At 42.9% G+C, this 24,861-nt stretch overlaps 1 protein-coding gene across 2 annotated transcripts in view; it reads right to left on the bottom strand.

Annotated features, from left to right (window-relative positions):
* Positions 1–8,342: 8,342 nt before the first annotated feature.
* HPF1 (histone PARylation factor 1) overlaps positions 8,343–24,861 on the bottom strand; it is a 30,542-nt gene continuing 14,023 nt past the window's right edge. The window contains exons 3-8 of one of the 2 annotated variants that reach the window (XM_075860253.1): positions 24,356–24,545; positions 23,723–23,821; positions 23,313–23,463; positions 19,982–20,072; positions 10,763–10,935; positions 8,343–8,574 (exon numbers count right to left, since the gene is read on the bottom strand). In XM_075860253.1, the coding sequence (XP_075716368.1) occupies positions 8,443–8,574; positions 10,763–10,935; positions 19,982–20,072; positions 23,313–23,463; positions 23,723–23,821; positions 24,356–24,545 (836 nt within the window). In that variant the 3' untranslated portion in view covers positions 8,343–8,442. The remainder of the gene's footprint in view (positions 8,575–10,762; positions 10,936–19,981; positions 20,073–23,312; positions 23,464–23,722; positions 23,822–24,355; positions 24,546–24,861) is intronic. The other variant, XM_075860254.1, reaches the window with a different exon arrangement.

Raw genomic sequence — 24,861 nt, 5'->3', positions numbered from 1 at the left:
GAGGTACCTGTGGTCACGGAGTTTAAGTATTTGGGGGTTAGGGTGACGGCGAAAGCACAGGATTATATGTCCCTTAATGTAATGCCACTGTTAACAACGATAAAAGCTAAAGTAGAGGCGTGGAATAAGTTACCGCTATCGGCTCTGGGTAGGACGAATCTGATTAAAATGATCCTCATGCCCCAGGTGCTGTATGTCCTACATAACTCCCCGGTATGGATCCCCAAATATTGGTTCAGGAGATTGCATAACCTTTTTAGGGACCTAGTATGGAAGAAGGGGGTACCTAGGATTAAACTGGAGAAATTACAGCTGCCAAAGGAGGAGGGGGGCCTGGCTGTGCCCAATGCTTGGGTGTATTATTTAGCTGCCCAATGTCAACATTTTTGGGGGTGGGAGCAGGAAGAGACATGGGGGTCCAGTGCGCGCATCCTATCATATCTGGGGGGGGGGGGGGGCGGGGGGGAGAACCCGTTGGCAGGACTGGAAGCGCACAGCTATAAACAGATGGCGAGTACCAGACCCACTCTGCTGCTCATACACAAGGTGTGGTGGCAGTGCAAGCAATTGCTGGGGATAGGAGAGTGCACTAAATATACACCACTCTGGAGGAATGCTTATTTGGGGGAATTGGGTAAATTGGAAGGGATGCAGGGGTGGGAGCAGCGAGGCATAATACGATTGAGCCAGTTGTACGAGGGAGACATACTTAAATCTTTTCAGCAAATGAGGGAGGAGTTTCAACTGGACTCCCGCATGTTCTATCAGTACCTGCAGATTCGGCACGCTGTGCAGACACAAGCGGTCAGCGTGGACCTGACGATGCATGCCACGGGGGTGTTGGAGCATATTGCAAAAGCAGTTACATCAAAAGGATTAATTTCATTGGTTTATCGCAGGTTATTGGTGGAACATCTGGGGGACCCTATGGCACCAGTGAAAGCTGTATGGGAGAGGGATGTGGGTCCTATTACAACAGACCACTGGGAGGCGGTATTGGCAGCAACATGTACTTTGTCCATTAATGTAGCACAACGAAGATCGCAGTTGTTTCTGATACATAGGGTGTATAGGACCCCGTGGGTGCTGAAACAAATGGGATTAAGAGCGGATGCCAAGTGCCCTAGGTGCCCGGAGGAAAAAGCAGACATCCTTCATATGTTCTGGACATGCGGGAGGTTGGGGAGTCTGTGGACGGAAATATCGGAGCTAGTGGGGAGAGTGTTTGAGGTACAGATTCCATGGGATCCTGTGGTAATGCTGCTAGGGTATGTTGGAGATTTGGGGGGGGATAGGATGTCAGGGTTGGCAATTGCTAAAATACTGTATCAAGTGAGGAAAGGAATAGCAAAGCACTGGCTGGATGCGGAGCCACCATCAAAACAAGAAATCATAGGGGCACTTAACTCACAGGTTCTGATGGAATATAGGATATACTCCAAGAGGGGGTCCAAGGTCAAGTTTGAAAAACAATGGGCTAGGTGGATTGATCAATCTGGGTATGCTTCTGTGGAGCTAATGACACTAAGGCAACAAGTTCAGGTATAGGGCCACTGACGGGGGGGTACATACGGAGAGCAGGAGTAAGATGGGGAAGGGAAAAGGGGAAGAGAAGGAGAGAGGATTGGAAAAGTGGTACTGAGAAGACCGGCTGGGGGGATACAAGGGGGAGTTGGGGGGAAGGGAATGTTTGGTTGGATGTAAATAATTGGGTCTGTTGTAATTTGCTTATACACTGTATGAGAACGTACAATGACCTGTAATAATGTGGAGTTTTTTTGAATAAAATTGAACTGATTAAAAAAAAAAAAAAGACTTCCGGGTGATGGGACCGCTCCCCGGGATCCACTTGTTGAACTAGGGGGTTTCATTCGGAAACAGCGGACCGAGACGTCCTTTTTTGGCACTACAAAAAGGTAGGCGTAAAACCCCTGAAATATTTGATCTGGAGGTACTGGGTTTATGACTTCCTGAAGAAGCAAAGACTATTACTTGAATAAAGGCGGCAGCTCTGGAGTGAGACTGAGGAACAGCAGACTGGAAGAAGGCTGGCAAATTCAATTTTGTATCCTGAGGATACCACTTCTTGAACCCAGGTGTTTGAAATGTGGGAAATCCAGACGTCCTCAAAAACAAGCCTGCCCGCATTTAAACTGAGTCAGAACGGCGCACCTTCAGGCAGAACTGGGGTTGCCAGGCCATGGCTTAGCGTTCTGAGGCAAAGGGTGCCAGGAGGGATGGGCTTCGAAGGAAGGCTTGGTCTTAGGGTTCCGGATGCGCCACTAGCTGGAAGACCAAGTGCTTGAAAACCTACAAAAGGATCAAAGACGGGGACCTTTCTTGGCAAGGGCAGCCCATTTGTCTCTGTTCTGGGGTAGGTGAGTTCTCTCTCCATTCGTGGCTTCAGAGATGATTTCATCAAGCCTGGTCCCAAAGAGACATGAACCTGAAAAGGTAAGTGCAGTCAAGAGAACTAATGGAAGCCGTATCTGCGAACTAACACTGCAGCCAGACCGTTCTGCGGATAGCGATGGTAGAAGCTGGCCGCTTTTTTGATCTTTAATTATTTTCCGGGTATACGACACGTCACCAACATGATGTGGTGTATATCGGCTTGTTCTGTTGTAAAGCGAGAACAGCAGGGACTGCGAGAACAGCAGTGACTGCAAATGCGCGTTCCGGGCTGTGAAGCAAAACAAGCCGATATACACCACGTCACAAGTGACATGTCGTATACCCGGCAAAGAATTCAAGATCAACAAAGCGTCCAGAGCCAGTGTAGAGAGTGACGTCACCCGTCAAGTTCCCCATGGCAGGATCTGGAAACGGGGCCACTTTGGAAAACGTAAGTATATTACAAATGTATTTACATTTATAAATTGCATGCATTAACACCAAGTCATTAAATCTCGGACAACCCCTTTAAGGTACTTTTAGACCAGCCCATTTTGGCCGATGCGCCGATCAACGAGATAGCATTTGCTCGTTCATCTGTTGATCGCTGCCCTCTTTACACAGGGCTATTATCTTGAACGCTCGTTTGCCCGATAATTGGCCAGTGTAAAAGAGCCTTTACTATCCACTGAACCCTTATTTGCGCCTTGGAATTGGATCATTAGGTTTTTTGAAGATTTCCAGCCTTTAGTGACAGACACTGAATTAGACACCTACTTACATCTAACCAGTGGAACTGATTCTAGTAAAATCTCCTGATTCTAGTGAAAATAAATAACCGCCTTAGCAAAGAACCCTGGCAAGGTTTTTATAACCATTTTATCTAGCAATGAGGACTGCATTTAAATGGATTTAAACTGAGGTCAAAGTATGGAAGAAGCTACAAAACTTTTTTTTGGACCCAAGGGTAAATTGTAGAACTCCGGACAGAAACTTGTAATATGAGTGTATTGGATTTAAGGAGAACCTGTCACTAGGGTTAGAACCATTATACCGCCATCATGTCGTTATACAGCTTGGGTTTAGTGTTTCGAACATGCGCACGTTAAAAATAGTAAAAAAAACTTTTTCTTGAGGGGAGTCCAGCGGAATCAGGCAAATTGTGCATATGAAGCCGAGGACTCACTGCGCACTGTCCTCGGCTTCATAAGTGCCCAATGCCGCTCTCTGACTCGTCTCGCTAACTTGTAAACTATTTTACTAATTATGGCAAAATAAAAACTGTTTTTGACGTGGGCGTGTTTGGAATACTAAACCCCAAGCTGCATACCAACACACTTAGTGGCTCCAGTGACAGGTCCCATTTAAAGATTTTTATTCAACCCTCCTGAAGGAAATTGAAGATCAATGCAATATTTGACTTATGTAAAGGATTCTAATATACTCCTTCAAATTGGATGAAAGCTTACTAGACTTGTCAGTAGATATCTGTGGTGATCTGCTTTTTGCTGGCTAACACAATAGAAACTACAGAATCAGATAAACCTCTTTTTCTAAGCATTAACATCTCCGTTTTCAGGCAGTTTGGAGCAGGTTGGATACCTGGGGATTGATCACTGGGACAGGAGATATGGTCTGTATGGGATGATCCATAGCTGGTCAGGTGACCTTTTTCCTCAGCCAGGTAAACCATGGCCTCTGACCAGAAGGGAGCGTTGAGGATGATCCCCTCTCCCTGATCTTTCTTCTTACCTTCAGTGTTAGAAAAAGAACTATGCTTTTCAAACTTTTTGTCTGACTCCAGCACTGAGCTACAGCATTTACTGCCACTGGGAAGTCTTTTGGATTTAGGGAGTTAAACCTTCTGACCTTGCGGTTCTGACTGGTGGCAAAGATGGAGGGGGTCCCCAATTTGGCCACTATCATGTGGAAGACCTCTGGACTCAAAACCCATCTGACTCATGTAAATAGGAGCAGAGCTTCAGTAACCCAGCAGGGCCGCTATATAGTGTACGGAGCCTTCTGCTTCCGGCTTTGAACACTATGCTGATCGGTGAGGTGTTCAGGTGTCGGACCCCCACTGATCATATACTGATGACCTATCCTTTGGATAAGTCATCCGGAAAAGGATTTTGAACCACTCCCGAGCCGTCACCAATCAGAAGTGGACCTGTCACCTGCGCCGCATGACCTCCTCGTCTCCTCCTACAGTGAGTCACGTCAGGCAAAGCGGAGAGTGGTAGCAGTAGGTGGAAAGATGCGCTGTGGAAAAAAAATAAAATATATATATATTAAAAAAAGCTGTTCATACTTACCCCCCCCCTCTTCTCTACATGCATACCGGCCTTCCTTGACGTTGCAGGCCATGTGACGCTGCAGCCTGTGATTGGCTGCAGCGGTCAAATGGGATGAACCATCATCCCAGGAGAACGGACTGCAAGAAGGAGCAAGTTCTGGGTAAGTAGAATTTTATTTTTTCCTGAGTTGCGATTTTTGCTTTCTTTTGCGGGTTTTGCATCCCCATTGAATTCAATGAGGAAAACTCGCAACAGAAAACTCAGCATAAATTGACATGCTGCAGATTTAAATTCCGCACCGCAGGTCAATTTATTAGCGTTTACGCTGCGTTTTTTTACGCAGCGTGGGAATGAGATTTTCTTAAGCTCATCCACTTTGCTGTTACTGTAAATGCTATGTTTCCTTTATATTGCAGCTTATGCTTTCTTAGTAATTATGTACTTTTTTGATCCTTTTTTCCTAGGCATGGACTGACAATTTAATCATTGGAAATCTCTCATATATATTCACTTTGTTTTTAAGGGAACCCTTCCGGTTTCATCCAGATTTTTTTTTAATTCTGTCTACACTATGTTTGCACTATGCACTTTAAACCAGTGATTCATTGTCTCCCTTCCTTCCTTTTCCCCTTTTCTTCCCTATCTCTGTCGTATTGCTATTCGATATTTATACTATACCTATATGTTGACACAAGCATAGGGTTTTATAGGGTCACATAGGACATCTATTTTGACATTGCGTCTTATCTTTGTCCTTATATTGATATCTTTTTTGTATCACTTTTATGTATCACGTTCTTATATGATCTTATTTTATTTGGATGTTTTGCCGTGCTTTTTTCACACCATATTGATTTAAGGTATTTTATTCAATCTTTTCCACTATGTTAATTATGTATTTATTTTTTTTTGCTTACTGTGTCACTTTCTGGATCATTTACATAAGTTGTATACGTGTATGATTTCATCATGATACTTAAGCAATATATCAATAAAGAGATATTTGATAATCAAGTCTTTGTTTGATCTCCACTTTTACACTGTTCTTATCATGAACTATTTTTCATTATCGTTATGTATGTTTTACATCCTCTGCACACTGCACTTCATTACATCACTTTTGCGACAGCAAAATTTGTTTATTCGCTACCCGTTCCTTGTCCCTTTCCTTTTTTTTTTCCCCCTTTCGCCAGCCCCCTGGGCGGTGCCTGGGTTGCTGGTCTTCTGCACATGCCCCGTTCAGCATGGAGGTTTTCTTTCCCTTCCTCCCCTTTGTGACATTGTGTTCTTGTTACCGCCTTTCTTCATTGATGGAAATACTGTTCGATCAAACAACTACGTTTCCCTATATGATGCATTTCCATTTATTTGCATTCCGGATGCATCATGTTAAAGTCTGTCTTATTAACCTTCTTCCGGTTGTTGGCTTTGATTGACACCTCATCCAATCCCTGTGGTTTTTACACTTACTCCCGTTTTCACTGTGTTCTTACAAGATCTTTTATTGGTTATGGGGAGTGACTGCCCCCAACTAGTTCAATTCCGGTCTTCACGATCATACTAACCCATGCCTCAGGTAAATCAAATGAAAGTAAGATTTGTAGACATATTTATACACCATATTCTACCAATGAGCCTTCATCCTTTTCCCCCCTGACGAAGCCTGGTGGCGAACCGCGTTGAGTGTAAGTGGGCTCCTGGCACATCCCTACTCTTTACCCCATTGTATATCTGCATGGTTTGTCAATTGTTTTTTTCATTTTCTGGCCATCTTGCCATTACGGTCTATCTATTTTGATGGCCTAGTTCATAGCTCTATACTTGTTTGTCTGCCTTACCCTGGCTGTTTATATACAATGTACTATACTATGGTATAGAGGTTATGGCCGGTAGCCCACTCCCTATTTTCTTTACTGTGAGTACTTATATTTTAGATCTATTTTGATGCTACTATTTGTATTTTTATCATGTCTCAATAAAAATATGTTTATTTTGAAAACATTTGGGTCATTTAACACTGAATATTCGCATATGTGTTCATACTGTAAATGCAGTGAAATTTCCTGCACAGAATTCTGTTGCGGAAGTTCCACAGCGTTTACGCTACGTGGGAACCCGGCCTCAATATAGTGTATGATGATTTTTTGGGTTGGCACAAACAAAATCCACCAATGTCATCAGACAAAAACCAACAGAACATTGCACACCACAATCACTTAAACGGGTTGTCCACCTTATGACAACTGATAACCTATCCCCCGGATAGGTCATCAGTATATCACCGGTGCAGGTCGGACACCCAGACCCCACACTGATAAGCCGCTCCGTTGGCCTGCAGGCATCAGATGTTATGGAACATAATGCCATGTACGGAGCCGGAAGCAGTTGGCTCCGTACGTAGCATAGCGGCCGTGCTGCAGAACTGCTCCTATTCACTTGAATAGAGCAGAGCTGTAGTACTGCAGCTCGGCCACTATTCTGTTGCAGGAGCTAACGGCTTCCGGCTTGTACATCCGGTGCACGCGAACCAGCTGATCTGTGCGAGGCCCAGGTATCGGACCCCCACAGATCATGTACCGATGACCTATCCAGTGAATAGGTCATCAGAAGGTGGACAACCCCTTTAAGGGAAAATAGAATGGTACCGCAAACAAATGATGGTCTTTATCAGTTTTGTTTTGTGGGGTGGACCGGTTTTGCCATTTTACAGTTCCCAATATGCCATAATTTCTCAAACTGGATTGCGATCAGAAGAATTCCCAGACAACTCATGCACCCTAAACCCAAGTTCAAGAAAAGTAGCTTTCACTAAAGAGAGTTATCATTGTTAAGCATACACAATAATAATGCCTTACTTATGGTGTTATAAGTATGGCACGAAGAAAGGTCTTGTTAGAACACCCAATTGATGTGGGGAACGTATCACATCGCGTAGAATAACATCTGTATTGGGTGGCATTCATAATTCGAGACTAAACTAATGTTGCCAACTCCATTGTATGAGAAAGCCCTCTGTTTTTCACATCCCAGCACTGCACGACGTGATATCACACATCTCCTCCCCCCCCCCCCATAGACTAGTCTATGGAGGGATGCGTGAAAAAAACAAACAAAAAAAACTGCCACATTGAATAACATAGGTCCATTGAAATCAATGGGCAGATGTTTGGAGGTGCTCTGCTTCCGATTTTTCGGCCAGAAAAACGGCCGAAAATAGCCAGTGTGAACATACGCTAAGGGTGATAGATGCCGGCACTAGTGGATAGAGCCGGCAGACAGGAAAGTGCAGCACTGCACACATTAAACCCCGTCCAGGCTGCCAACGTTCGTTTACGTGACAACTGCACAGGGCATCGGCAGTTGGAACATATATAGCCGCCGTAAAGGCTGTCAGAAAGGGGTTACGGTCACCATAATTGGATTTCTGCCATGAAGATAGTTGCTACAGGTCAGTTACATGCAACTATAATTAGCCGGATAACACGAAAATCATAGTTTCTAGGTGTACAGCAAGACGGTAGGTAACATTTGCAAATTTATGTCCCAAGATCACTGCTGTGACACGCTCCTCACATAGGTGGTGGTCATTTCTAGCCAATACAATTCCATGTCTAAATCACTGAATCATTGCCATCAGTAAGACAGTGCAGACACAATACAACAATTTTATTACAAAACTATCTTTATAGAATAATGCATGAAAACAGTAAGAACAAATATGCAACATATTAAACTCTGCCTGCGGTCTGGATTAGGTGTCTAGCTGGTTAACATTCTCTTTGCTTCGGTTTGCCAGGTGAGATGCAATTATTTCCGCAAATAAATCCCGTTTCAGGAGCTTGTATGCAAGGGGCAAAAGCTGGCCTGCAACTTTGTGAAAGTACTGAAAAATAAAACCAGAATAAAATCATATTAACTTCCTCTTTGAAACCAATTGTCCCATCGTAGCAACATCCAGAAACAGAATAGCCGTTGTTATCATAGCAACGTTTATGTTTCGGTATTTGGCAGATTTATTTTACTAGGGAACCCATAAACATTGGTCAGATACCATTTATAGCTTTCCCATAATTATTTTGACCTCAAGATGTAACCGGCAAAAAGTGCAGCAATTCTAATGAATGGAGAAATGGTTCACCGTGAATAAGCCAGGAACCCGCAAAGCCAGGAACCCGCAAAACCAGAAACGGAAATCTGGATGACACTGCCAATTAGAAAATCACAAAAAGACCCAAATGGTCGAAACTCAATTTTTTTGCCACTTCAACCCCCCCAAACAGACATCCCCCAAAATGGTATAAATTAAAACCGACATCATTCCATGTACAAAAAGACACCATACACAGAAATACATAAAAAAATAAAGTTACGGGGTCACCGTATGGCGATGAATATTTTTTTTTTTTTCAAACCCCATTATTTTATTTCTCCAGTAAATTGTATTTTTTTTTTTCATAAACTTTAACCAGTTTACTTTGTTTGTGTCCCACTAGGGACTTTACTTTGCGATTTTTAGGTCGCAGATATAATGCTTTGGTATACTTAGTACACCAAAGCATTATTGCCTGTCAGTGTAAGGCCTCATTTACACGAACGTATTATACGCGCGTGCGACGCGCGTGCTTTGCACGCATGTCGTACGCACCTATATTAGTCAATGGGGCAGTTTAGACGATGCGTGAATTGCGCTCAGCGCGTGTGCGCAGAAAAAAACTCACGACATGTTCTATAATCGTGCGTTTTTCGCGCACTCACGCACCCATTGAAGTCAATGGGTGCGTGAAAACCACGCATGCCGCACGGAAGCACTTCCGTGCGAACTGCGTGATTCGCGCAAGAGCTGTCAAACTCCTGAATGTAAACAGAAAAGCACCACGTGCTTTTCTGTTTACAAACATCCAAACGGAGTGTCAAATTCGAGATGAGCGCACCGAACTTCACCGGGTTCGGCCAAACTCGTTTTGACCGAAACCGGTAAAAAATGTTCGGGTACGCGACGTCAGGAGACAGTCACTGTCCACGGTGCTGAAAGCGTTAAACTGGTTCAGCACCATGGACAGTGACTTCCGCTCCGAAAATCCATGAACCTGTAAAAAAAAAAAGACGTTCTGACTTACCGATAACTCCGGTCCGACCTCCCGGGATGACAGTTCAGTCAAAGTGACAGCTGCAGCCAATCACAGGCCAAGCACAGGCTGCAGCCAATCACAGGCTGCAGCGGTCTCTTGGACTGCGGCGTCATCCTGGGAGGTGGGGCCGGATGACGAGAGGGACGCGTCACCAAGGCAACGGCCGGGAGCCCGGACTGGGGGGAAGCAGGAAGTTCTTGGTAAGTATGAAAGTCTTTTTTTATTCACAGGTTGGTGTATATTGTGTTCGGCATTCACTGTCGAGGGTGCTGAAAGAGTTACTGCCGATCAGTTAGCTCTTTCAGCACCTTGGACAGTGACGGGCGTCGACTAGCCTCATCTCTATGATGGCGGCTGCGCGAAAATCACGCAGCCGCGCATCATACACGGATGACACACGGAGCTGCCAAGTGCCTTTTGCGCGCGCAAAACGCAGCGTTTTTTGCGCGCGCAAAACGCACACGCTCGTGTAAATGAGGCCTAAAACAGATAGGCAATCTGGCTGCTGAAGGCAGACCTGGGGGCCTTTGTTAGGCCCCCGGCTGCCATGGAAACCCGACAAGGCCACGCGTTTTTTTTTGCGGGGGCGCCAATGGGGTGAACTCCCTCCCTTTGCCAAAAACAGTAGATGCCGCTGTCGCTATTAACAGCGGCATCTAATGGGTTAAAATTCCAGAATCTGAGCGCGCTTCGATACCGGCAGTTGGGGCGGGAGCCTGGCTGTGTTTAACAGCCATGATCCTGCCGCTGATCGCGTGGGTACAGTGGCAGTACCCGCACGATCAGAGGTTCGATATATTCGCCCTTTTGCAGGAACTAGATCCTGCATAAGGACGGATATATCCGTCCCTCGTCGTTAAGGTGTTAAATATATGGACTCATAAAAACTCTACTCAATTTAGAGTAGCACTTTATATATACATATTTATTTTTCTTACTTACACGTGATCCATAACAAAACAGGTCGATTCCCAGCTCATAGCCCATACCGTAATCACACTCATCATTTGCAAACTGAACAAAAGTGATCATTTCTTGAATAGGAGCAAAAGCTTTCATTCGCTTTTCGTCATCCATGGCCTCCACTATAGCTTTACAGATCTTTTTTAGGTTTCCTTAAAGCAAAAAAAAATAATTAAAAATACAATTGTAAAATCAGAGCATTACTTAACCTCTATTTGATGAGCTGACTAAACTGCCTGCCACAGTACATGTTAAAGGGGTATTCCCAATAAGTCATTTGAGCGCTGTTGCACCACATTTGGAAAATAATTTATATTTTCAAGAATAAACAATTTTTTAAAATGTACCTGTAAAAAAAAAAAGTTCACCACTGAAATACCCCCATTCTTCAGGATAGTTCTTTCAGCCTTGTCTTTGGTATTGTTCTCTAGTAGTCCCAACAGGCTAAGAATGTGCAGATCTGAGCCATTAGCACAGCATAGCAGCTCTTTTCCTCGCTCTGTGCAGTGAGAAACTGCACATGCGCGCTCGCCGTTCTTACTGCACAGGGCGAGCATACGCAGTTATTTTTCACTTGCCCTGTGTGTCCTGTGCACCTGGGAAATGTAGTTTTCAATACTGAAGCATGTAGAAGTATGAACTAAATAAAGTGCTGGACTGCGCATTCTCCTCTCGTTCCATTGCAAGGGTGATGGAGCCGCATGGGTGACTATTTTGAATCTGGAAGTTTTGTAAAAGAATGCCGTCTTGGTACAACCTCCTTTAACGAACTTTGATACAGAATGGGTCTTAATCGTGAATTCTGTTGCACAATCCACATCTACATATTTATCAGCTGTTTGTCATGTTCAAGTAAGTTCTTTTGGCATCCGCCAGGCATGTAGACAATTTTTACTGTATAGGAAAGTGTAGTTTGCGGTGCTTTCCTATGCAGTTGGCCTGGCCTCCAAAAAAAACACTTTTTAAAAAAAAAAATATGTATTGTATACTTTTAACTGCACGGGCGTCAGGACTTACGTTTGGCACATATGCTGGGAATCAATGACTGTGCACAATACTGAGTGACTTTCTGGGAAGTAGTTTACAGTGGAGTTCAATATTATTTTGCATTAACACGTGCATGATGTACAAGTAAAAAAAAAAAAAAATGACCAGCAGAGTTACAAAAAGAGTGCACTTGGACTTTCTGAAAATGGTAGATACCAGCAACACAATACAGTGAATTTAAAAATTCTACCAGTAAGAACTTTAGGCTTAATTCAGATCTGTTCAAGGTTTATGGTCGGCGTCAATGGCGGGAAAGAAAATAAGGCTGTATTTTCCGAAAGGTCCAGTTCAGGGAGCCGGTCTAGCATCAGTCATCTATGATGCTGTGGGTCACTGCCTCACTGCGAGAATACGGTCATGTACTGAAAACATAATTACAGTACGGGACAGTATTCCCAAAGGAAGGCACTCCTAGCATCATAGGTAACTGATGCTAGGAACCCGGCTCCCTGAACGGTGGTCGGCCCGGGAAATACGGCCAACATACGGTGCGTATATCACGGACCGAACACGCCTGTGATAATCCGGCCTAAGCGGACGTGCCAATAAACTTTAGTGCCAAAACGTATGTCAAAAGGACACACTTTCGAAATACGATTGGGCACTAAAGTTCAGTGTCATTGAAAAGCGCTGTTGACTACTTTGATACAATTGTATCGAGGTAATGTTTGCTTGTTTTTTTAACCCCTTCAGGACTGAGCCTGTTTTGGCCTTGTGGACGCAGCCAATTTTTTCAAATTTGACGTGTCACTTTATGTAGTAATAACTTGGGAATGCTTTCACCTATCCCAGCCATTCTGAGATGGTTTTCTCGTGACATATTGTACTATATGTTAGTGGAAAAATGTGATCAATAAATTCAGTATTTGTTTGAAAATCACCAAACTTTAGAAAAGTTTGCAAAAATTAGCATTTTTGTAAATTTAAATGTATCTGCTTGTAAGACAGATCGTAATACCACACACAATAGTTACCAATTAACATCCCCCATATGTCTACTTTATGTTTACATCGTTCTTCGAAACATCCTTTTATTTTTCTAGGACGATACAAGGCTTAGAACTTTAGCAGCAATTTCTTACATTTTCAAGAAAATTTCCAAAACCTATTTTTATAGGTACCCTTTCAGTTCTGAAGTGGCTTTGAGGGCCTCTGTATCTATCTATCTATATCTCTATAAAACCCCCATAAGTCACCCAATTCTAAAAACTGCACCCCTCAAAGTATTCAATACAGCATTTAGGAAGTTTCTTAAGCCTTTATGCGTTTCACAGGAATTAAAGTATTGGGGAAATTTACAAATTTATTTTGTCAGAAAATCCATTTTAATCCATTTTTTTTCTGTAACACAAAAGGTTTTACCAGAGAAACGCAACTCAATATTTATTGCCCGGATTCTGGTGTTTTCCTTTTTATTAGAATATATTTTAGGCACCATGTCAGGTTTGAAGAGGCCTTGCGGTGCCAAAACAGTGGAAACACCCCCAAAAAGTCACCATTTGGCAAACTACACCCCTAAAGGAATTCATCAAGGGGTATGGTGAGCATTTTAACCCCACAGGTTTTTTGCTGAATTTACTGGAATTAGTCCGTAAAAGAAATTATACATTTTTACAAGGAATAAAGAAGAAAAAGCTCCCCAAGATTTGTAAAGCAATTTCTCCTGATTACTGCAATACCCCATATGTGGTAATAAACGGCTGTTTTGAAACACGGCAGGGCTCAGAAGGAAAGGAGAGCTATTTGGCTTTTGGAGCTCAAGTTTACTAAATTGGCTTTCGGGTGTCATGTCGCAATTTGCAAAGCCCCTGAGGGACCAAAACAGTGGAAACCCCCCCGAAGTGACCCCATTTGGGAAACTACAGCCCTAAAAAGAATTAGTCTATGGGTATAGTGAGCATTTTGATCCCACAGGTTTTTTGCTGTATTTAGTGTAGTTAGGCCGCCAAAACTTCTATTGTTTTTTTTATTCTTTTTTTTTACGGCGTTCACCGTGCGCTATAAATGACATAATTTATTCTGTGCGATTACGGCGATATTATATGTATATAGGTTTTTTGTTTTACGGTGTTTGCACGATAAAATCACGGTTTTAAAAAAAACATCTTTTTGGTGTCGCCATATTCTAAGAGCCACAACTTTTTTATTTTTCTATCAGGAAAGCTATGTGAGGGCTTGTTTTTTGCGGAACACACTGCAGTTTTTATTGGTACAATTTTTGGGTACATGAGACATGATCCCTATTTATGCAATTATTTGGGAGCTGAAGGGACGATTCCAGTATGGTTTTTTAATTTATTTTTTATGGCGGTCACCGTGCGGGATAAATTACATTATATTTTTACAGTTAAGGCCGTTACAGACACAGCAATACCAATTATGTATAGTTTATTTTTTTCTAATAAAAATGGGACTTTATAAAAGGGAAAGAAGGCGATGTTTAAATTTTATTTTGACATTTTACTTTTGTAAATTTTTTTGTAACTTTTTTTTTTTTTTAGTCCCAGTAGGGACTTGAAGATGCAATTGTTGGATCGTTGTTATAATACCCTGCAATACTTATGTATTCAAGGGTATTATATCTGTCAGTTTCACACTGACAGGAGGAATATTAGGTCCTGCCTCTGGCGGTCGCTATTGACTGCCGCATTAAGGCTGGATTAAGGCGTTTTGTGCGCGCAAAAATCACTTGCCAGCTCAGTGTGTCATCCGTGTATGATGCGCGGCTGCGTGATTTTCGCGCAGCCGCCATCATAGAGATGATTCTAGCCGACGTCAGTCACTGTCCAGGGTGCTGAAAGAGTTAACTGATCGGCAGTAACTCTTTCAGCACCCTCGACAGTGAATTCCGATCACCATATCTAGCAACCTGTTAAAAAAAAAAAAAAAAAAAGAAGAGGTTCGTACTTACCGAGAACTTCCCGGCCGTTGCCTTGGTGACGCGCCTCTCTTGACATCGGGCCCCACCTCCCTGGATGACGCGGCAGTCCATGTGACCGCTGCAAGCTGTGCTTGGCTGCAGCTGTCACTTGGACTGAATTGTCATCCCGGGAGGTCAGACTGGAGGAAGAAGCCGGGAGTTATCGGTAAGTTAGAACTTTTTTTTTTTTTTTTAACACGTTCATGTATATTGTGATCGGAAGTCACTGTCCAGGGTGCTGAAACAGTTTAACTCTTTCAGCACCCTGGACAGTGACTATCTCCTGACGTCGCGTCCCGGATATTTTTTTGGCCGTTTGGATGTTTGTAAACAGAAAAGCACGTGGTGCTTTTCAGTTTACATTCATCCTTTTGACAGCTCTTGCGCGAATCACGCAGTTCGCACGGAAGTGCTTCCGTGCGGTATGCGTGGTTTTCACGCACTCATTGACTTCAATGGGTGCGTGATGCGTGCAAAACGCCCAAAGAACGGACATGTCGTGCCTTTTTTTCAGCTGACTCACGCTGAGCAAAAATCACGGACATGTCTGCATGGCCCCATAGACACATATAGGCGCGTGCAAATCACGCGCGTTGCACGGACCTTTTTCACGTTCGTCTGAATAAAGCCTTAAGGGGTTAATCGGTTCGGATCACCGCTGTGATCCAACCTGATGTTTTCCACCAATACTAAGGCTGCTAGTGTGGAAAAGGAGGAGAAAATTTGGATCTTTCTGAGGGCGCTGCTGCGTGGCGGAATTGATAAGAACAAAGTCCAGGGTATAATATACGAGAAGTTTTATTTCAATGAGTGGCTACGCGTTTCAACGCCGAACAAGCGTCTTCCTCAGGCCATGTGCATACTATGTTAACAGCATTTATATAACATGTGGGTTCAAATTGGCTTGAGTGAAAAAAAACGCCAAATCTGACAGGGTCAAGGTGCGATCGTGACGTCACACCCGGCTTTTCTTCTTTCACTCCTCGCGCGTGGTAATAGAAACATAATTGCAGTATTACAAAGATACATACATTCCTTTGTTAATAAAATACATTCTTGCGGACAGCAGGGAGAAAGGAAGTACAATACAGAAATATTAAAATTAAAATAAAGATATCCAAATTTACGATCCAAAGCTCTGGTATATAAGTTTGTTACGGGGGGGATCGAATACTAAGGGATTAATGGTTTAAAGGGGGGGTTAGTGCTGGTTGGTGATGGAAATGATGGTTTTAGCACGGACTTGGATGCACTGGGCGAGCACTTGTGTTACTAAGTAACACTGAAGGGTGCTAGGACGCTAATCCGTTGTCAAGGCAACCAAAGGGGATCGGAGCCATGGAACACACTAAACGAGCACAGCACGTAAAATACATTCTTGCGGACAGCAAGGAGAGAGGAAGTACAATAGGGAAATATTAAAAATAAAAATGAACATGAGCGAAGCACACCGAAGGTAAGAAGATACAAGATTATACACCATTGCTGCATATGTTACAATTGGAGTGTATTAGCCAATGGGGGAATGTGCTTGGATACAGTGTAGGACTGATAACTACATTCCTTTATAAAAGGAATGTATTATTGGGGGAAGATGTGTGGTTGGGGGATGTTGAGAGTTGCGCAGTGCTCATTTTTTAGTCACAATCTTTAGAAGCCTACTTTGTACTTGCGTTGCTAGATCACAAAGGGGGGCAGCGGGATACCGACTCTGATCTGGCAGCAGCACTGTGGTTTTACATGCCTTTTAACATCCTACCTAGGTGAGCATGATACATGCCCTCTCGTCTCATCCTTTACCCACTGATTTGCACAAGGTGGCGCCGTGTGTTTTTTCTATCTCTTCCCTAAGGCTGCTAGTAGTAGCCTGTACTGGGAGATGCCGGGCTGCGGGGAGCACCTGTGTGCTGTTAGGAGCACACGCAGATTAATGGGCTGCAGGCACAAGGACCAGTGCTGCAGCCCGTTAATCTATGTGGGGTGGTCGGGAATGCGTTAATGAGAGTCTATGACAGGCATATGCAACTATATAAGCATACAGTTACATACATCTGTCTATATGTTTGTCAAAACCGTTTCAAATGGTCCCACCGAACGTAAACACTGATTGTAGTGTTGTTTGAGCCCCGCTCTGGTTTCTGTGTTCCCACTCCATTTTTTTTATTCCACAGCAGTCTTAAAGAGGCTCTGTCACCACATTATAAGTGGCCTATATTGTACATGATGTGATCGGCGCTGTAATGTAGATTACAGCAGTGTATTTTATTTAGAAAAACTCATTTTTGACGGAGTTATGACCTATATTCGCTTTATGCTAATGACTTTCTTAATGGACAACTAGGCGTGTCAGTTTTTGGCCAAGTGGGCGTTGTAGAGAGAAGTGTATGACGCTGACCAATCAGCGTCATACACTTCTCTCCATTCATTTATACAGCACATAGCGATATAGATATATCGCTATGTGCAGCCACATACACAAACACTAACGTTACTGCAGTGTCCGGACAATGAATATACATTACCACCAGCCAGGACGTGATGTCTATTCAGAATCCTGACACTTCGCCAACGTTTCTGTGAGCTATACAGCAAGGCAAGCGTAATCTCGCGAGATTACGCTGTAAACGGTCATTTAAGACGAGGTTACGTTTGCCTTGCTGTAAATCTCACAGAAACGTTAGCGAAGTGTCAGGATTCTGAATACCTCCGGCCAGGACGTGTAATGTACATTCAGTCAGGACACTGCAGGTACGTACGTACATAGTGATATAGCTATATGCTGTGTATATGAATGGAGAGAAGTGTATGACGCTGATTGGTCAGCGTCATACACGTCTCTCCACAACGCCCACTTGGCCAAAAAGTAAAACAAGCCCAGTTGTCCATTAACTCACTCATTAGCATAAAGCTAATATAGGTCATAACTCCGTCAAAAATGATCGTTTTTCTAAATAGAAACACTGGTGTAATCTACATTACAGCGCCGATCACATCATGTACAAGATAAGCCACTTATAATGTGGTGAAAGAGCCTCTTTAAGCCTCCTATATACCATTTTTTTAAGTGTTTTTCAAATTTCTTCACAAGCGTTTTAATTGGTGTTTTTTTATTAAACATTGTAAGCATTTTTTTTTTAAGCTTATGGTAGAACACATTCCCACCACCCCAGAGTCCAGTGACTACACACATTACTCCACTCCAGTGGACGCCTAGTGTTTTGATGCTTGTGTGCAGATATTTGACCATGGAAGCCCATGTCACATCCAGAGGCAGTTTGGAACGCTGTAGTGTGTAATACAGGGGATAGGGAAGTCATATGCGCCACAGCACTCGGTGGCCCGCTCTGAGTTTGCTTTGTCTACAGTGTCACATTAAGGCCATGTTCACAAGTTGTGTGAACACTGCAGAATTTCTGGCCGTATTTTCTGCTCTGAAAAATTGCAACACTTTTGCAAGATAAACGGATATGCTACAGACTTGATTTATGGATTTGGCTACACAACACTTCGATATTGCAGTCGCTATTGACTGCTGCATCAAAGGGGTTAAACAGCCAGATTCGCTCTGATCGATGCCAGTACAGCAGTGTCAGCTGACACCCGCTGGTAATGGCACGGGCTCAACTTCTAAGCCCGCATCATCACCATAACTGTGCTGCGGTTTGTGGGAACCCCTTTGCGACAGTGCCTAGTGCATCCATGCATTACACAGACAACCAATTGTAGAAGAATCCTAAAATGCAGACAGCCCTTAAAATGAAAACTAACAGCTAAACAAGAGAATCAATTCATAAATTACTTAACCCCTTAATGACCAGCCTATTTTGGACCTTAATGACCAAGCCATTTTTTAAGTTTTTCCATCGTCGCATTCCAAGAGCTATAACGTTTTTATTTTTGCGTCGACATAGCTGTATAAGGTCTTGTTTTTTGCGGGACAAGTTGTACTTTTTAATAGCACCATTTTGGGGGACATTATTTATTGATTAACTTTTATTAACTTTTATTTGGGGGGAAATAGAAAAAACCCTGAAATTTTGCCACTCTTTTTCGCGTCTTAAATCTACGCCGTTTACCGTGTGGTATAAATAACACAATAACTTTATTCAGCGGGTTGTTGCGATTGCAACGATACCAAATTTGTATAGTTTTTGTATGTTTTACTACTTTTACACAGTAAAAACGCTTTTTTTTCATAATTATTTGTTTTTGTGTCTCCATATTTGAAGAGCCGTAACGTTTTTATTTTTTCGCTGATGCGGTTGTATGAGGGCTTTTTTTTGCGGGAAGACTTGTAGTTTTTATTGGTACCATTTTGGAGTAGATGCGACTTTTTGATCACTTTTTAATCACATTTTTTTAAAGTCAGTATTCACAGAAAACAGCAATTTTTCCATAGTTTTTTATTAAAAATTTTTTACGTCGTTCACCGTGCGGGTTAAATAATGTAATAGATTTATAGTCGGGTCGTTACGGACGCGGCGATACCAAATATGTGTAACTTTTTTTTAATAGTAAAGCAGTTTGTAAGGGGAAAAGCTGGGTTTTTCATTTCACATTTTTTTTAAATTAACTTTATTAAAAACTTTTTTTTCACTATTTTTTACTAGTCCCACTAGGGGACTTTAATATGCGATTCTGTGATCGCATTTATAATACACTGCAATACTTTTGTATTGCAGTGTATTACTGCCTGTCCGTTTAACATGGACAGGCATCTGCTAGGTCATGCCTCCGGCATGATCTAGCAGGCATTCGCTCCAGGCAGACCTGGGGGCCTTTATTAGGCCCCTGGCTGCCATTGGAGACACTCGGCGTTCGTATCGCCGGGTGTCGGTGGGAGAGAGAGGGAGCTCCCTCCCTCTCTCCAAAACCACTCAGATGCGGTGCACGCTATTGTGCACCGCATCTGAGGGGTTAAACGGGTGAGATCGATACTAATATCGATCTCACCCGGCAGAGCAGGGACGCCCCCAGCTCTCATTTGCCTCTGGCAGCTGAGAGCAGGGAGATTTGACAGCTCCCTGCTCTGTTTACTTATTCCGATGCTGCGACGTAAAAAAAGTCTATGGCATCGGAATAAGGCCCGTTAGTGACCGACGTAAAAACACGATGGGCCGGTCACTAACGGGTTAAAGTGGATGTGTTTAACAAAAGACAGGAGGGGGGAGGGGTTTAAAAAAAAAATCTAAAAATGGAAGAATGAGAAAGCAAACAAGCATTTAACTCACCATCTGTTTCAGGCAGTTCTCTGTAGCCTACATTATTCTTCTTATCTACAGGGACAACCAAGCCTGAACCATGGAATGACTTTGTCACCACCTAATAAAAAGAATGGGTGAAATATCAATGTACCACCTTCATTAAAACATATTTCAAAGTACATTGCTGTAATGCTAAGTACATTGTTTAGGATCTTAGTGCAATTTTTTGAAGAGAACCTTTCACCTGCCCATACATGTGCAGCTTGTAATAGGCAGGTCCTCACAAACCCTGTCTCACATGAAATCATTTTTCTAACTTCCTCAGTTATTTATATATCGGTGCAGTTATATTTGGCGTCCGATATGTAAATAAGCCACTGAACTGTCTACGGGCGTTTCTATCTAACTAAATGGCAATGGGGCGCGATGTCTTCGCTGACACTGGCCAATCCGCTACGGACAGTGTCAGGGCGGCCTGCGCGGTGTTCCCTCCCGCGAGAACACAGAGCGCGCTCTGCAGAACCACAGCGCAGGCCGTCCTCACAATGTCCGTAGTGGATTGGTCAGTGTCAGAGCGAAGCCTTGCCATTTAGTTAGATAAAAACGCCCGTAGACAGTTCAGTGGCTTATTTACATATCGGACGCCAAATATAACTGCACCGATATATAAATAACTGAGGAAGTTAGAAAAATGATTTCATGTGAGACAGGGTTTGTGAAGACCTGCCTATTACAAGCTGCACATGTATGGGCAGGTGAAAGGTTCTCTTTAATCAAATTTTAGGCTTCCTTTTGCTCACTGCGACCTTAGGTCCATATACTAACAACTTACCTAGCCACCAGAATACTTTAGCCTACATACTGTAAATACGAATTGGTTGACTAATGACTACTTTGTCTATAGATAACGGAGCTGATCAATGGTCACTGGGAAATATATTTGAATAGCAAGCTCCAGAGAACACATTTTTAAATACTTTGTATTTTCTACCCTGCTCGCACACTTACCTTCCACAAAAACAACCGCCCCCCCCCCCCCGCCCAAAAAAAAGAAAACAACCCAAGAGATCCAATATAAAAAGGCTTAAAGGGACCCTTCGGTCTCTGGACAAAATTATAAATGTGATTGGGTATACGGAACAACATTACCTGGTGCCCTCTAATTACTCCCTATGCCGTGAGTCCCTTATGTGTGGTCTCAAAATGGCCACAGCGCTTCTCAGACTGCGTTTAAGACGCTCCCTCTTCACGGATTGGACAGAACCGCTTAAGTGAGCAGCTCTGGCCAATCCGAGAACAGTGGGAGTGTCTGACTCGTAGTCTAAGCAGCGCTGCAGCCATTTTAAAACACAGAGGGGACCCTAAAACAGCGGATCCACGGTATACGGGCACAACCGAAGGGCACCAGGTACTATTAATCCATCATTGTTAAATTGTTGTTCCAGGACCGGAGGGTCACTTTAATCCGCTTTAAGACTGTTGCATATTCATTAACTAGAAAGTAAGTCTGCTGTAATCTGCCTCTAGACAGCGCTCTGGCTGTAAAGCCAACCTTCAGTCACTACTTATAAATCAATGTATAATAAGAGACCTTGAGTGAAATGTATTATTTCAACAAAAACAAATATGTTCTAACCCAATTTTTCCCCCAATAATAGTTCTGTTCCCACAATCATATGTGATACAATGGAAAAAAGCACGTTGCAACTTCAATTTTCTTTGCAAAAACTTTGTGTTACTTAATAAAAATAAAAAAATCTAATTCACAGCATTCATGTGCAAACAACATCTTCAATTTCAACATCACCTATGGTGCCAAATCCCATACGAATTGAGCAGTACTGCGCATGCTCGGCCACTGCTCAATCCATTTCTATGGGGCTGCCGAAAATAGAAGAGCAGCAGCCCCATTGAAATTAATGGAGTGGTGGTCGAGCATGTGATCTACCGCTCCATTCCTATGGGGTTCTCGGGAATGGCAAGGTAAGCCCGTTGTCTTGATTGGTGGGGGTCCCAGCGGTCGGACCCTCACCAAACCAGATATTTATCATCTACCCTGCTGCTGCAGCATGGAGGACATTATACAGCAGTACAAACCACTGTAACAGAGAATCCAGCACTGGGGTGAGATACATTTTTACTATGAGCAGCTGCACGTCTGGGTATCTTTCTCCTCTCAGTCTGCCCCCTCCCATCTCCACAGAATTCTATGGGAAGCTGTAACCTGATCCCTCAGTGTGCTGAATGCAGTAAATTCAGAGGGAGTGAACAGTTTAGGGGGAAGGGAGGAAGGAGCCTGATAAGTAGAGAGATTTTCTTTAATAAGATATATTACAAAAAGTTTCTTATATTTGATTAGATCGGATGTATGCAAAGTTTGTTCAAAGTGCAGTGCCTATTTAAAAGGAACGGGCCATGACGCACTCACTTAGAGTAAGGGGCTTACATGAACAGTCCAGGAAGTGTCAGCAGACATTAGTGTATTCCTATGCTGCCACTAGCTCCGCCCACTATTTGCTGATTGACAGATGTCTGTGTTAGTGTGCATAGGGCATTATACTGGACATATCAGGTTCCCTTTGTGGCGTTACGCGCCAACTAGATTTAAATAAATTTAAAAAAGCAGACATTTTGAGGAGGGGTTTTCCTCTTTTAATGTGACTGTTAGGGAGGGGTGTTAAAAGTGTTTACCTGGGACTTAGATTTATGGCTTATCCTTAGGATAAACGGTCACCACACCGATGAGCTGCCTGAAGGGGCCGCTGCGTTCGCTTTATTGTTTACCAGGCAAAGCGCTGTGCATTTAGTAGTAGCTGTGCCTGGTATTGCAGCTTAGTCCCATTTACTTGAATGGGACGGAGATGCAGAGAGCTGCAGTACCAGGTAAAGCTGCTACAAAAAGTTATGGCCCTGACCGTAGAGCCGTGCCCCCTCCACTCCCTGATCTGACATTGATGGCACATCTTAAAGGACAGGCCATCAATATCAAAGTCCCAGAATACCCCTTTAATATTGAGAGTTGTTTTTGTGCCCTCAACAAGAAAAAAATTAAAAAATGAAATAGGTCTGTATGAGACCTATACTCGAAACAACTTTGCAGAAGTTGCATTGTTATTGTGGCACAATTTAGAACACTTCACACGAACTAAAGTGAACAGGTATCAGGGCACTGATGCAACTTTCTACTGGCTTATGATTTAAGCAGGAAAATTGGAAATCGCATGAAGCTGCACGATGAACCTCTGGTTAAGATCTTACAAAGTCATTTTCTAGCTCTGGCCCAAGTAAAAAGCAAACCCAAGATCATAAATGAACAGAGCACAAACTGCTAACAAGAAGGGAAACACAGAAGACTGACTTTCTTGTCTCTCCGTTTCATGGATGCGGTTTTCTGTTCCAGTGAGTACCCCAGATTGACAGCAGCAGCAGACAGTTTCTCCACCAAATCTTTGACTATGTTCATGGTCTTTTTATCAGAAATTTCCTTCAGTTTTTTCACTGCAAACTGTCTAGGGAATAAATGGTAGTTATTTATGTTGATTCCATAATAGATCATAGGTAACATTTCATAAATGTGGTAGTATTTAGGTAGAGTTCTTTGGAGCTTACTAAAAGGGTTTTTCAGAATCTCCTTGCAGAACCCTCCACCTTAAACAAGTAATGTTTGAGGTCATGGGAAGATTTTTGTGATAACAGACGCCTACAAAATTTATACAGTTCTCTTTACCTTTACAGAAACTATGAGGAATAAAGATGACGGACACTTACTTGACAGCAGAAAATACATTATCCCCAGTTGGAGCGATGATGCATCCTTTCATAGTGTCATTAGAGCCAAGAAAAACAGGCAGCTCTTCTGGAGAGTCCCTGAAATGACAGACAGGGGCTTGACACATACAGAGTTATATCTTAGGCTTTATAAAACACGTCTGTACTGCAGATAATGAAAAAAAACCAAAAACAATTTCTTCCTATTTTAATACATTTTTATAAAGCTAATGCCCTGTCCAAACATTAAAACAGTATAATGCAGTCAGAGACTAAACGCAGTTCTTTATTATTTCTGACACTGTTCAAAGATTCGACAGGTCATTGTGAACAACGTTTGGCCCAAAACTTCTCATTGATATGAATAGTTGTTATGGGATACGAGATATGGCTGACTGATTGTTTTGTTTAATTTGCTGCAGTTAGCCAACGGGGTAGAGCTAGCTTCCCTGCCTGTGATGCGGACCAATCGGCACAAGGCAGCTTGAGGGTTGTTCACGCCCTGTTGGCTAACCACAGCAGACTAGCATAGAGAGCTAACACAATCATTTAGTAAGAATACTGAGTAAACCATCAATTAGAGTATGTACTGGGTAACTAGTTTTATGCTGGAGGTTTAACACTACACCTCACCTGTAATAGCCAATGTGATATTTTGCCTTGCTGTCCCCTACAATGATGGTCTGGAATTCAGGGGGGTCATAGAAGAATCTCCAGTGCAAATTGTAATTAATATCAGATGTTTTCTTAGTCACATTGTGTTTGTCAGAAAGAATATCATATGGGCCAACAAGCTGAAGGCCAAGGCTGGATTTCAGTGCATCTTCGATAAAGGAAAAAAAAAATGATAAAGTATACAGAACCTTCATAAAGGGTGTAAAAATAGTGTACCCAGATTGCATCCTTTATTAGTACTTTAGTCACATTCAGCAAGAGTAAAGTTGCTTTTATTTCATAACTCACTTAAAGAGAACCTTTTACCTCCCCATTCATGTGCAGCACGTAATGGGGAGGGCTGCACAAACCCTGGGGCACTTTACATTTATTTTTCTACCTCACACCGTTATTTAGATATCGGTGCCGCTCTATTTGGTGCACGATATTTAAATAACTCCCTTAACAGTCAACGGGGCGTGTAC

The sequence above is a fragment of the Rhinoderma darwinii genome, chromosome 1, assembly GCF_050947455.1.
Source record: "Rhinoderma darwinii isolate aRhiDar2 chromosome 1, aRhiDar2.hap1, whole genome shotgun sequence".
NCBI classification, from domain to species: domain Eukaryota; kingdom Metazoa; phylum Chordata; class Amphibia; order Anura; family Rhinodermatidae; genus Rhinoderma; species Rhinoderma darwinii.
Note: the sequence above shows the minus strand (reverse complement) of the source record. Positions and strands in the feature narration are given on the sequence as shown.